Here is a 12673-nt window from a genome sequence, read left to right on the forward strand (position 1 = left end):
CACCTTGCACATGCTGGCCAGACTGTGCGAGCAGCAGCTGGCGATAGTGGAATCTCAGCTGCAGCACGCACGCGTGAGTCGCTCTGCGGAACAGAACCACTTCACCACCAATAACTGGGCCTCCATGCGAGACCTGTGTGCTTTATTGCGCTGTTTCAAATACTCCACCAACATGGCCAGTGCCGATGACGCCGTTCTCAGCATTCCTATCCCAGTTCTATGCCTCCTTGAAAATAAAGGCTTCGGGCGATGATGGAAGAGGATGTGGCACAGGAGGAGGAGGAATCTGGATCATTTCCAAGGCTTTCAGGGCAGTCATTCACAAGTGGCTCCGAGGGTGGGTTCCTGCACCAACAAACGCCATGTGCACAATTGTCCAGCAAGGGCACAGTTCTGGAGGATGACGAGGTGGAAGATGAGGAGGAGGAGATGGAGGAGGAGGAACCATGTTCACAGCAGGGTGGCACCCAGACCAGCTCATGGCCATCACTGGTTCGTGGCTGGGGGGATACAGAGGACACAGACAATACACCTCCCACAGAGGACAGCTTTTCGTTGCCTCTGGGCAGCCTGGCACACATGAGCGATTACACGCTGCAGTGTCTCCGCAACGACCGCCGTGTATCCCACATTATAACAGGTGCTGATTACTGGGTGGCCACGCTGCTGGATCGCCATTACAAGGACAATGTACCGTCCTTAATTCCCTCACTGGAGCGTGATCGCAAGATGCGCGAGTACAAGTACGCGCTGCTGGTGGAATTCTGGTGGAAGCACAAGGCGAAGGCAGAGGAGGAGGAAGAGGTCGCCAACGCAGCCGGGGCACCGCCAGCACCTCAGAAGGCAGGGTTAGCATGGCCGAAATGTGGAAAAGCTTTGTCAGCACGCCACAACAACCAGCACCACCAGCTGATATGGAACGTTTTAGCAGGAGGCAGCATTTTACCAACATGGTGGAGCAGTATCTGTGCACATGCCTACACGTACTGAATGACGGGTCTGCCCCCTTAAAGTTCTGGGTCTCCAAATTGGGCACATGGCCTGAGCTTGCCCTTTACGCCTTGGAGGTGCTGGCCTGCCTTGCAGCCAGTGTATTATCTGATCGTGTATTTAGCACGGCAGGGGGTGTTATCACAGACAAGCGCAGCCACCTGTCCAGAGCCAATGTGGACAAGCTCACATTCAATAAAATGAACCAGGCATGGATCCCACAGGACTTGTCCGTACCTTGTGCAGAAAAGACACCTATACCGGCCTTACCCAGCCATTCTTTTATTTCTGATCTTTCTAGGGTTGCCACCTCATCCCTTTAAAACCAAAAACATATTAATTACACAGGTTCTCTGGCTGATTAAGGTGCTAATTAAACTCACTTGGTGCCTTATCGACATTAAATTAGCCCCAGAACATGTGTTCGGGTTTAAAGGGATGAGGTGGCAACCCTAGATCTTTCTCACTCTTTTGGGGTGTACCCTAATTTAAAAAATAAATCAATTAAAAACAAAAACCTGCTGTGTTGGCTACCTCGTCCTCCTCCACTGCCGCTTCCACCTACACCGCCACATCCACCGCCACCACAACCTCCTACTCCATATCTCGTCCTCCTAGGTCAAGATTATTATTATTATTTTTTTTTGTAATGTTTTTTAAGTTATTTCCCTATCCATATTTATTTGCAGAGTACTTGCCATGCTCTTACCAACATTTTTCTGCCATTTGCAGCCCTCTAGCCCTTTCCATTAGTGTTTTAGAGACATTTTAGTACTGGAAAGTTTGGGTCCCCATTGACTTCAATGGGGTTCGGGGTCAAGTTCGGGTCAAGTTCAGGTCCCAAACCCGGACTTTTTTCCGGATTTCGGCCGAACCTGTCAAACCCGAACTTCCAGGTGTCCGCTCAACTCTAATCATAACAAAATAAAGAGGAAGGCAACGCTGGAAAACCACTTCAGCCCCAGACCATTTGTCAGCTTAAAGGAGTTGTAAAGGAAAAACATTTTTCACCTTAATGCATTCTATGGATCCAGGCAGCGTGGCCACCCAGTAATCAGCACCTGTTAAAATGTGGGCAACTCGGTGGTCGTTGCGGAGACACTGCAGCATGTAATCGCTCATGTGTGCCAGGCTTCCCAGAGGCAACGAAAAGCGAGAAAGCCGAAGTTACGCTGCAGCGCTGACAGGCGAGCAGCGGCAGGGTGAGAACGCCAAAAGTGCGCACAGACGGCCCGCACTTTCTGCAGCAGCTGTGGCATATCAGGGTAATTTTTAAGGAACCTCTGCACCACCAAATTCAGCACATGCGCCAGGCAACGGATGTGCGTCAAACCGGCTAGGCCCAGAGCTGCTATGAGATTTCGCCCATTATCGCACACCACCAGGCCCGGCTTGAGGCTCACTGCCAACAACCACTTATCGGTCTGTTGTTCCATGTCCCTCCACAACTCCTGCGCGTTGTGGGGTTTTTCCCCCAAACAGGAACGTTTTAAAACTGCCTGCTGTCGTTTACCCATGGCTGTGCTGAAGTTGGTGGTGAATGTGTTACGCTGACCGGATGAGGAGGCGGTAGAGGATGAGGAAGCGGAGTAGGAGGAGTTAGCAACAGGAGGCAAACTGAAGCGCCCTGCAATCCTTGGTGGTGGAAGGACATGCGCCAAACTGCTATCCGCCTCAGGCCCAGCCGCCACTGCATTTACCCAGTGTGCTGTGTAACGGACCTATGAACTATTCTGCCTACAGAGGACTGCATGACTCGTTATTGAGCTCAAAGGGTTAATTGTAGAAGGAGCTCTTTCACTGCTAAATGCTAATTGACGCTCTGTTGTGTGTTAACAGCCTCCTGTCAGGTGTATGCTAACGTGATGATCTGTGAGTGTATTATTCTAAAGGTTAATTGAATTCTATTGAGAAAGGAATGTGCCCGGCCAGGTCATGTTAAGTGGATTTCGGTGCCGGAACGTCTAGAGACTGATTGATTCAAGGAAATGTCATTATTTCAAAGCATGTGTATTGAAGCTCCCCCTATGTGAGGAGGGGGGGCGGAGAGTGTCATTGTCCCTGTAAGTTGTTGTAACCACATATAAGCGAAGTAAAATGTGCCAATAAAGTCAGTCTTGTTTGACCCTTCAACGTAGCCTTGTCTCGTTCGTGAAGGGGAATTCTCTCTCTCTGGATCTATTGGACGGGGGTACCGGCGGTACTTACATATCACAGCTTGCCAGGGAAAAGGACTTCTCTAACGGCTGAGACCCTCTCCCTAGCTGGGTAGCCGTTACATTGGTTTGCAGCGGTGGGATGGTCCTTTTATCCAAAGAGCAACGACACTATGTCACGTATTATGAGATGTCCCGTGGCTTGAACATTGAAATGCACAAACAGGCGGAAATTGTCAAAAGATTAAATGGGATTTGCATCCAGGTGGTGCCGTATTTGTCCCAAGAGCATCAGCAACAGGTTTTGGGAGCCATTGAGAGAGCAAAGCAAGTGACTGTTCCAGAATTGAATTCTATTATTCACCGTCACCATCAGCTACCGACCTGGTAAGCCAATGGGAAGGCCGACGGACTGTCCAGGCAAACGGAACTTTTACCCTAACAGCAGACCGGACATCCCCAAGTTGATCCGAAAAGGATCAATCCGGGTCTGCCGGAGTGTTCCACAAAAGGGGGGCAGTGTAACGGATTATGGACTATTCTGCCTGGACATTGATAATAATTGCAGGATCTTGAGAGACTACAAGATGTTGGTTAATTGTGACCCCAACCAGTCAATATTCTATGACTCAGTCTAGTGACATGCTAATTGCGTCAGGGCCTGGGAGGCAGTCCATTGTCCTTGTATAAAGGTGTTGTAATGGACAGGTGTTAATCCCAGGTCTGCTCTCAGAACTATAATTATGCATGCTAAAAACTGTTTATGTGTGATAACACTGTCTCTGTATGCGGAGACGAAACGTCTGCCTAGGAGACGGAGTGGGTGAAGGTTTTGTTGTTATTAATTAAAGAATGTTTAGTAATTAGCCTTAGTGTGTGATGAGGGGGGGAGTGTCATTTGTTTCTGTACAGTTGTAACCAGATATAAGGAGGAAAAATGTGGAAAATAAAGTCAGTCTGCTTGACCCTTCAAACGTAGCACGTCTCGTTTCTTGGAAGGGCGTTCGATGGGATATACCGGCGGTACCTGCATATCGCAGCTTGCCAGGGAAAAGGACGTCTCCAACGGCTGAGACCCTCACACCAGTGGGTAGCTTCTTCTTCTTCTTCTTCTTCTTCTTCTTCTTCTTCTTCTTCTTCTTCTTCTTCTTCTTCTTCTTCTTCTTCTTCTTCTTCTTCTTCTTCTTCTTCTTCTTCTTCTTCTTCTTCTTCTTCTTCTTCTTCTTCTTCTTCTTCTTCTTCTTCTTCTTCTTCTTCTTCTTCTTCTTCTTCTTCTTCTTCTTCTTCTTCTTCTTCTTCTTCTTCTTCTTCTTCTTCTTCTTCTTCTTCTTCTTCTTCTTCTTCTTCTTCTTCTTCTTCTTCTTCTTCTTCTTCTTCTTCTTCTTCTTCTTCTTCTTCTTCTTCTTCTTCTTCTTCTTCTTCTTCTTCTTCTTCTTCTTCTTCTTCTTCTTCTTCTTCTTCTTCTTCTTCTTCTTCTTCTTCTTCTTCTTCTTCTTCTTCTTCTTCTTCTTCTTCTTCTTCTTCTTCTTCTTCTTCTTCTTCTTCTTCTTCTTCTTCTTCTTCTTCTTCTTCTTCTTCTTCTTCTTCTTCTTCTTCTTCTTCTTCTTCTTCTTCTTCTTCTTCTTCTTCTTCTTCTTCTTCTTCTTCTTCTTCTTCTTCTTCTTCTTCTTCTTCTTCTTCTTCTTCTTCTTCTTCTTCTTCTTCTTCTTCTTCTTCTTCTTCTTCTTCTTCTTCTTCTTCTTCTTCTTCTTCTTCTTCTTCTTCTTCTTCTTCTTCTTCTTCTTCTTCTTCTTCTTCTTCTTCTTCTTCTTCTTCTTCTTCTTCTTCTTCTTCTTCTTCTTCTTCTTCTTCTTCTTCTTCTTCTTCTTCTTCTTCTTCTTCTTCTTCTTCTTCTTCTTCTTCTTCTTCTTCTTCTTCTTCTTCTTCTTCTTCTTCTTCTTCTTCTTCTTCTTCTTCTTCTTCTTCTTCTTCTTCTTCTTCTTCTTCTTCTTCTTCTTCTTCTTCTTCTTCTTCTTCTTCTTCTTCTTCTTCTTCTTCTTCTTCTTCTTCTTCTTCTTCTTCTTCTTCTTCTTCTTCTTCTTCTTCTTCTTCTTCTTCTTCTTCTTCTTCTTCTTCTTCTTCTTCTTCTTCTTCTTCTTCTTCTTCTTCTTCTTCTTCTTCTTCTTCTTCTTCTTCTTCTTCTTCTTCTTCTTCTTCTTCTTCTTCTTCTTCTTCTTCTTCTTCTTCTTCTTCTTCTTCTTCTTCTTCTTCTTCTTCTTCTTCTTCTTCTTCTTCTTCTTCTTCTTCTTCTTCTTCTTCTTCTTCTTCTTCTTCTTCTTCTTCTTCTTCTTCTTCTTCTTCTTCTTCTTCTTCTTCTTCTTCTTCTTCTTCTTCTTCTTCTTCTTCTTCTTCTTCTTCTTCTTCTTCTTCTTCTTCTTCTTCTTCTTCTTCTTCTTCTTCTTCTTCTTCTTCTTCTTCTTCTTCTTCTTCTTCTTCTTCTTCTTCTTCTTCTTCTTCTTCTTCTTCTTCTTCTTCTTCTTCTTCTTCTTCTTCTTCTTCTTCTTCTTCTTCTTCTTCTTCTTCTTCTTCTTCTTCTTCTTCTTCTTCTTCTTCTTCTTCTTCTTCTTCTTCTTCTTCTTCTTCTTCTTCTTCTTCTTCTTCTTCTTCTTCTTCTTCTTCTTCTTCTTCTTCTTCTTCTTCTTCTTCTTCTTCTTCTTCTTCTTCTTCTTCTTCTTCTTCTTCTTCTTCTTCTTCTTCTTCTTCTTCTTCTTCTTCTTCTTCTTCTTCTTCTTCTTCTTCTTCTTCTTCTTCTTCTTCTTCTTCTTCTTCTTCTTCTTCTTCTTCTTCTTCTTCTTCTTCTTCTTCTTCTTCTTCTTCTTCTTCTTCTTCTTCTTCTTCTTCTTCTTCTTCTTCTTCTTCTTCTTCTTCTTCTTCTTCTTCTTCTTCTTCTTCTTCTTCTTCTTCTTCTTCTTCTTCTTCTTCTTCTTCTTCTTCTTCTTCTTCTTCTTCTTCTTCTTCTTCTTCTTCTTCTTCTTCTTCTTCTTCTTCTTCTTCTTCTTCTTCTTCTTCTTCTTCTTCTTCTTCTTCTTCTTCTTCTTCTTCTTCTTCTTCTTCTTCTTCTTCTTCTTCTTCTTCTTCTTCTTCTTCTTCTGGTTCTTCTTCAGGTTCTTCTTCGGGTTCTTCTTCTTCGGGTTCTTCTTCTTCGGGTTCTTCTTCGGGTTCTTCTTCTTCGGGTTCTTCTTCTTCGGGTTCTTCTTCGGGTTCTTCTTCGGGTTCGGGTTCTTCTTCGGGTTCTTCTTCGGGTTCTTCTTCGGGTTCTTCTTTGGGTTCTTCTTCTTCGGGTTCTTTGGGTTCTTCTTCGGGTTCTTCTTCTTCGGGTTCTTCGGGTTCTTCTTCGGGTTCTTCTTCTTCGGGTTCTTCTTCTTCTTCGGGTTCTTCTTCTTCTTCTTCTTCTTCGGGTTCTTCTTCGGGTTCTTCTTCTTCTTCGGGTTCTTCTTCGGGTTCTTCTTCTTCTTCTTCTTCTTCTTCGGGTTCTTCTTCTTCTTCTTCGGGTTCTTCTTCGGGTTCTTCTTCTTCTTCGGGTTCTTCTTCGGGTTCTTCTTCTTCTTCTGGTTCTTCTTCGGGTTCTTCTTCTTCTTCTTCGGGTTCTTCTTCTTCTTCGGGTTCGGGTTCTTCTTCTTCTTCGGGTTCTTCTTCGGGTTCTTCTTCTTCAGGTTCTTCTTCGGGTTCTTCTTCTTCTTCAGGTTCTTCTTCTTCTTCGGGTTCTTCTTCAGGTTCTTCTTCTTCTTCGGGTTCTTCTTCGGGTTCTTCTTCTTCTTCTTCGGGTTCTTCTTCTTCTTCTTCTTCGGGTTCTTCTTCAGGTTCTTCTTCTTCTTCGGGTTCTTCTTCGGGTTCTTCTTCTTCTTCTTCTTCGGGTTCTTCTTCTTCGGGTTCTTCTTCTTCGGGTTCTTCTTCTTCTTCGGGTTCTTCTTCGGGTTCTTCTTCTTCTTCATCTTCTTCATCTTCTTCATCTTCATCTTCTTCATCTTCATCTTCTTCTTCCCATAACTGCAAAGCAAATACCAAAAAAACAGTAAAAAAATAAAAAATGTTTTTAACGCAACCTGTGCCTAAAATATATATATATGCTGAAGCATGGGGGCATCCTCCCGCAAAAAAAGTTATGCCGCTTACACACGGTCGAACTTTTCTACGGGCAAGCCTCCGTCGGAATTTCGACCGTATGTACACGGCATTAGGAGCAAAATCGCTCTAATGCCCCGATGCTTCGGCATAGATGCTCTTTTTTAAAGGGCCCTTTTACGACTTGTCTCACGATTTTGTACTGCAAAATCGCATGACAAGTCATTCTCCATGATTTTCAATGAACACCATTCATACTGGCACAACTTTAAGTAGTGCCGACTTCAAAGTAGTCCCTGCACTACTTTGGTCCAACTTCCATGCGAGTTGATGTCCATAGACCTCAATGTTAAACCCTCAAGTAGCATGTAAATCGTACCTGAATAATATAGACACGATATCAGTACAACTTTGTAAGCACAAGCAGCTTTTTAACCCTTGTCCCACCCAATACTTTCAGCATAGTAGCCCTCTCAAGCACATTTTTCCACCACACATTCACTTCCTGGTTATTCCCTCAGGAACAATGTGCTCCAAACAGGTAAAAAAAAAGAGACGTCCTCGATAATGAGCAAATCATTCGATTTATCCGTGAGTGCCAAGCTATTTATGATTTGTGTGACCCAAACTACAAAGACAAGATCCCATTGACCACCAATGAATTGGAAAATCTTCTCACTGACCACCAATGCTAGGATCATTCTTCCCACTGACCACCAAAGTAAGGAGCATTCTTCTCACTGACCACCAATGTAAGGGACATTCTTCCCACTGATCACCAATTTAAGGAGCATTCTTCCCACTGATCACCAATGTAAGGAGCATTCTTCCCACAGATCACCAATGTAAGGAGCATTCTTCCCACTGATCACCAATGTAAAGAGCATTCTTTCCACTGACCACCAATGTAAGGAGCATTCTTCTCACTGACCACCAATGGAAGGGACATTCTTTCCCACTGATCACCAATGTAAGGAGCATTCTTCCCACTGATCACCAATGTAAGGGGCATTCTTCCCAAATTTTGTTTATTAAAAGTCTTGCAAACAAAAAGCATAAAATCACTATAAGATATACATAAATATACACATATTTACATAAATGAAAATAAATATAGCAAATCTGCTCTCAAACAAAAGACTTTACAGAAAAGCAAAAATCATGTAATCACCAGGAAAATAAATCTTAATACAACTCACACCACTACACCAGACAAACCTGCAAGGTCAAGAAACAAACCCTCACCCATTATGCATGCAGCCCTTCTAAAAAACGTCCAACACCATGCATCTACCTATTTCTACCTCAATTACCCCCAGGCACGTTACCATATCGGTTTTAAAAAGTACCGCAACTCCGCTGCAGGGCTCAGCCGCAAGAGACCAAAAGGAGGGACCGCATCTCCACTCCCTTTTTTCCAGATGGACATCGGCCAAAGTATGGAGCCAGGTCTCTTGCAAAAATAAAATCTCAGCATCAAACTCACTGAGCAAAAATAAGGCCATATCACGAGCTCTTGCAGATTTAATGCTGGCGACATTAATGGTCGCCGCCTTTATCGGAGTGGGAACTGCCATCAGGATGATTGGGGTAGTCGTTTCGTGACCTTCACCACACTCTCATCACCAGAAACCGCTCTCTTCAAACTACGTGACTCCCCTTCATCCATAGATGAAAAAGAGGGAGACAAAGACATCTTGTCACCCGACAACACATTAAAGGTGTTACCAAGGGGAACCCCTCTTGGATCCGACTCTGAGGAAGAGACGACCGGTTTTCTTGTCTTTCTCTTCTTTTTTTTCTTCCTCCTAATCTTCTCCCACCCCTCCTCATCCGAATCCCCATCGACAGAATGTGAGACATGGGGTATGGACACCCTTCCATCAGCCCCACCCCCATCCAGCACCCCCACATTCCCCTGACCACGCTGGCGCTGCCGAGGGGCAGGGACTGGAGGTTGAGTGGGAAGATCCGCTAAACCTGCCCCCCCAGCAGCCTCCGCCAGTCTGGAGGATCTACAAATAGATGGATTAGGGACAGATTTAGGGACCACATCTCTAGGGGGAACAGAAACAGATGTCACAGACACAGGAGGGACAGACTCAGGGACCACATCACTGGGGGGAATAGAAACAGATGTCACAGACGAAGAAGGGACAGACTCAGGGACCACATCACTGGGGGGAACAGAAACAGGTGTCACAGACACAGGAGGAAAAACAACAGCTTTAGTGGCCTCATCCTCCTTATCCAGCCTCTGAAGCTCAGCCTCCAACCCTGCCAGGTTATGTAATGCCTCCGGGCATTGACTGTAGGGGTGACCAAGTTTTTGGCACAAATTGCACCGAATATCAGTAGTCTTTAGCCAAATGGCCCAGCTCCTGGCACAAAGAACATTTCTTACGGGTGCAAGTAGAGGCAAAATGGCCCTTGTCACCACATTTATTGCACACTTTAGGCTGACCCTGGTAAAAAATGGTCAGCCTATCCCTCCCCAGAAAGGCTGAACAGGGCAGATGTTGAACTACATTTCCCTGCACCCCCAATTTTAATGACACTGTCCAGGCCCCTGTCCATATCCCATGCTGATCAAGGACCCAGTGGAGCGAAGACCTCATCATATCGGCGTAACCACACTATCAAATCAGCCTCTGGGATGGATTTATTACACACAAGGTTCGCCACTGATTTTATTAGAGGCTGCCTGGAAACCACCTTTGGCATCCAACCATTCCACTGCGGAAGGTCCCTGCGCCCCCTAAAACATTCCCAAAACAAATCAAGACCCTCAGGTGTTACAAAGGATAAATAAAATTCAGAACTTCCAATGGGACAAATCAAAGCAAAAATGTCTGCGACTTTAAACCCCATCTCCAAAATCAACTCTGCTACCCTCCCCCTTACTGGTGGGGTCCCCTCCCCCTCCCACTTCAACTGGACCACATTTCTCCTTTTGTACCCACCAACCATCCCCCCACTAAACCCCCCCCCCCAAATTGTGACCACCAACATTTGCACCATTCCCCCCACCCTCCTTGGTGCGATTCCCCAAAACTGCTGCATAGCTGCCGGTGTTCACAGACCCGCAGAGGGTCCAGTTGTGCGTTTGGCAGATGATTGCACAGATGAGTCTTTCCTCTGCTGAGCAGGAGGAGAAATATCATTGTTACCTGAAGCAGCAACGTTAACCCCTTCACCACCACCCACCACATCCATTGCTTCATCAATACTATTACTGTTATTATTTTCCGGCACATTCATAGTTCCTGCCGTGTCCACACTCACAGCTGTGCCCACACACACTTCACCTCCAGGCAGACTCTTCTCCATCAGGACAGGACTGTCAGCTAAGCAAGATTGTTGTAATACAGCAACAGGTAAAGCAGTGCAGGATATTTCCATCGCTGCTTCCACTCCACATGCTGCACTGTGCTGCTCTCCTCCCCACCTGCATCAGTCAGCCCGGGTGAGGCTGAAACAGGCTCTTTGGAGCTGGCAGCCATCTTGCTTGTAGAACCACAGGTCCCAGCAGTCACTACAGCCGGGACACCGTCCACTTTAGCCGGGACACCACTCACTACAGCTGGAGGGGCAGACATGTTGTAAGGCGGCTGCACAGTACACTGGGATTCCTCCACCAGTGCTGGTCTGTGACCCCTCTGCTCCTCCACAGCGACTTCTGATGCTTCACCAGCAGACCAGAAAGGCCCGGAGCAAAGAACAAAAGACAATAGGCGCAGGGCCGGCATGACAGGGTTAACAGAAACCCTTACAAGCCAGGGGTGAGTGGTCAGGGAGAGGACAGTGTTGGGGGGAGGAGAGGCTATAAATTCCTCCTCCCTCCTTTCCCGGGTAACACACGGCGTGGGGAGAAAAGTTAGGAAGGTGCAGGTAGGATTGCTGCTGGGGATTTGTGGGCTTTGCCAGACAGTCGGGGTCACAGCCTGCTTGCCCATATCTCTGCATAGGCCGGGCGGCGCGGGGGGGTGTTTCAGCCGTGCGGGAGCCTCTCCTCACGCGCTGGAATGAGCCGATCGCATCGCCTGGTTCGGGGGGGGCACTCGAGCTTGGCGCTTGCGGCCTAGTAGCGGCGTCCACCCCCCCCCCGGGCCATCCGCCTGGAAATTAGCTGGGAGGGGAGCCCCGATGGGCCCCCCCCTTCATACGAACGACGGCCGCGGTGCTTGCGGCCTAGTAGCGGGGCCCCCCCCTCCCTTTTGGGCCTTCCACCAGGCATGCCAGCAGGGAGGGGAGCCTGCGATCATATCCTGTTGCGGGGGGGAGATAACTCTGGCGCGGCTCTTGCGGCCTAGTGGGGAAATTAGCAGGGAGGGGAGCCCCACCGGCCCCCCCCTTCACAATAACAATGGCCGCGGCGGGGGGGCCCTAGGACAGACCAGGCGGGAGTCCGGTTCGGGGGGGGGGCTCCAAGGCGGCAGCCAGGCCCGCCGGACGGGATGAGCAGAAGGCTACGGGCTCCAACCCCGGTGGTGCAACGGAGGTCCCGGAGTCTCGGCGGGGGAAATCGGTCCCAGCGGTGGCTATAGCCTCTCACCATCCGAGGCTAGCCACCTCCAATCCAGCCCAGGAGAGAGTGGGCGAGGGGGAGGAGGACGGCGGCAGTGGGAGTCGCAGAGGCCTTGCACCCTAAAAAAAAAAAAAATACTACGGGCTCCAACCCCGGTTGTGCACCGGAGGTCCCGGAGTCTCGGCGGGGGAAATCGGTCCCAGCGGTGGCTATAGCCCCTCACCATCCGAGGCTAGCCACCTCCAATCCAGCCCGGGAGAGAGTGGGCGAGGGACATAGGCAGCGGGAGTCGCAGAGGCCTTGCACCCCAAAAAAATAAATAAAAAATACGGAGCGGGTCCTGAGGGCGCAGTGGGAGTGCAAGCTTGCGCTGGGCCATCAGCCGCTAGGCCCGAGGTGCCTAGTGGGCCGTCATTCAGTGTCAGCTGTTTCATTCATGGACCGGTCGGAGGGGGAGCTGTCGGGTTCGGAGGAGGAGGTCGTATCTAGGACGGTGTCGGCATCGAGGGAGACGTGTCGGTCGGCTGCTGGGATTGCTTCCAGGCAGTCCGGTAAGGTGATTTTGGCTAATACTTTTGCAATACAGTATGAGGGGTATCTGTGGGGTGGGGGCCAAGGGAGGGGGGCCCGGGTGATGTTGTAGGTGCCCGCTGTGGCGGGGGGAAAATGATGTGGTTGACTCGGGTGTGCAACGATTTCGGTTGGGGTTGGAGGCCTTGGGGAGCATGCTAAAGGGGAGGGACAAACCCGCCGTTGGCCCGGCGGCAGCTGGGGTGCTGGCGGGTGGAGGTAACTTGGAACCGCCGCTACCGCGATAGCGGTGCCGGCGGCTGCTGGTTTCGGTGGCAGCGGAGAAGCGTATGGGAGGTCGAGTGCCGCGCGGCAACCCGGGGGACGA

At 47.9% G+C, this 12673-nt stretch overlaps 1 protein-coding gene across 1 annotated transcript; it reads right to left on the bottom strand.

Annotated features, from left to right (window-relative positions):
* Positions 1 to 5276: 5276 nt before the first annotated feature.
* Positions 5277 to 10846, bottom strand: LOC120918359 (golgin subfamily A member 6-like protein 22; the record flags this gene model as incomplete). Its single annotated transcript, XM_040329899.1, has 3 exons — positions 10696 to 10846; positions 10331 to 10594; positions 5277 to 6646 (listed from the first exon to the last, which is right to left on the bottom strand). Coding segments are annotated over exons 1-3 (1785 nt in total), but the record flags the coding sequence as incomplete, so codon positions are not given.
* Positions 10847 to 12673: the final 1827 nt, after the last annotated feature.

The sequence above is a fragment of the Rana temporaria genome, chromosome 12, assembly GCF_905171775.1.
Source record: "Rana temporaria chromosome 12, aRanTem1.1, whole genome shotgun sequence".
NCBI classification, from domain to species: domain Eukaryota; kingdom Metazoa; phylum Chordata; class Amphibia; order Anura; family Ranidae; genus Rana; species Rana temporaria.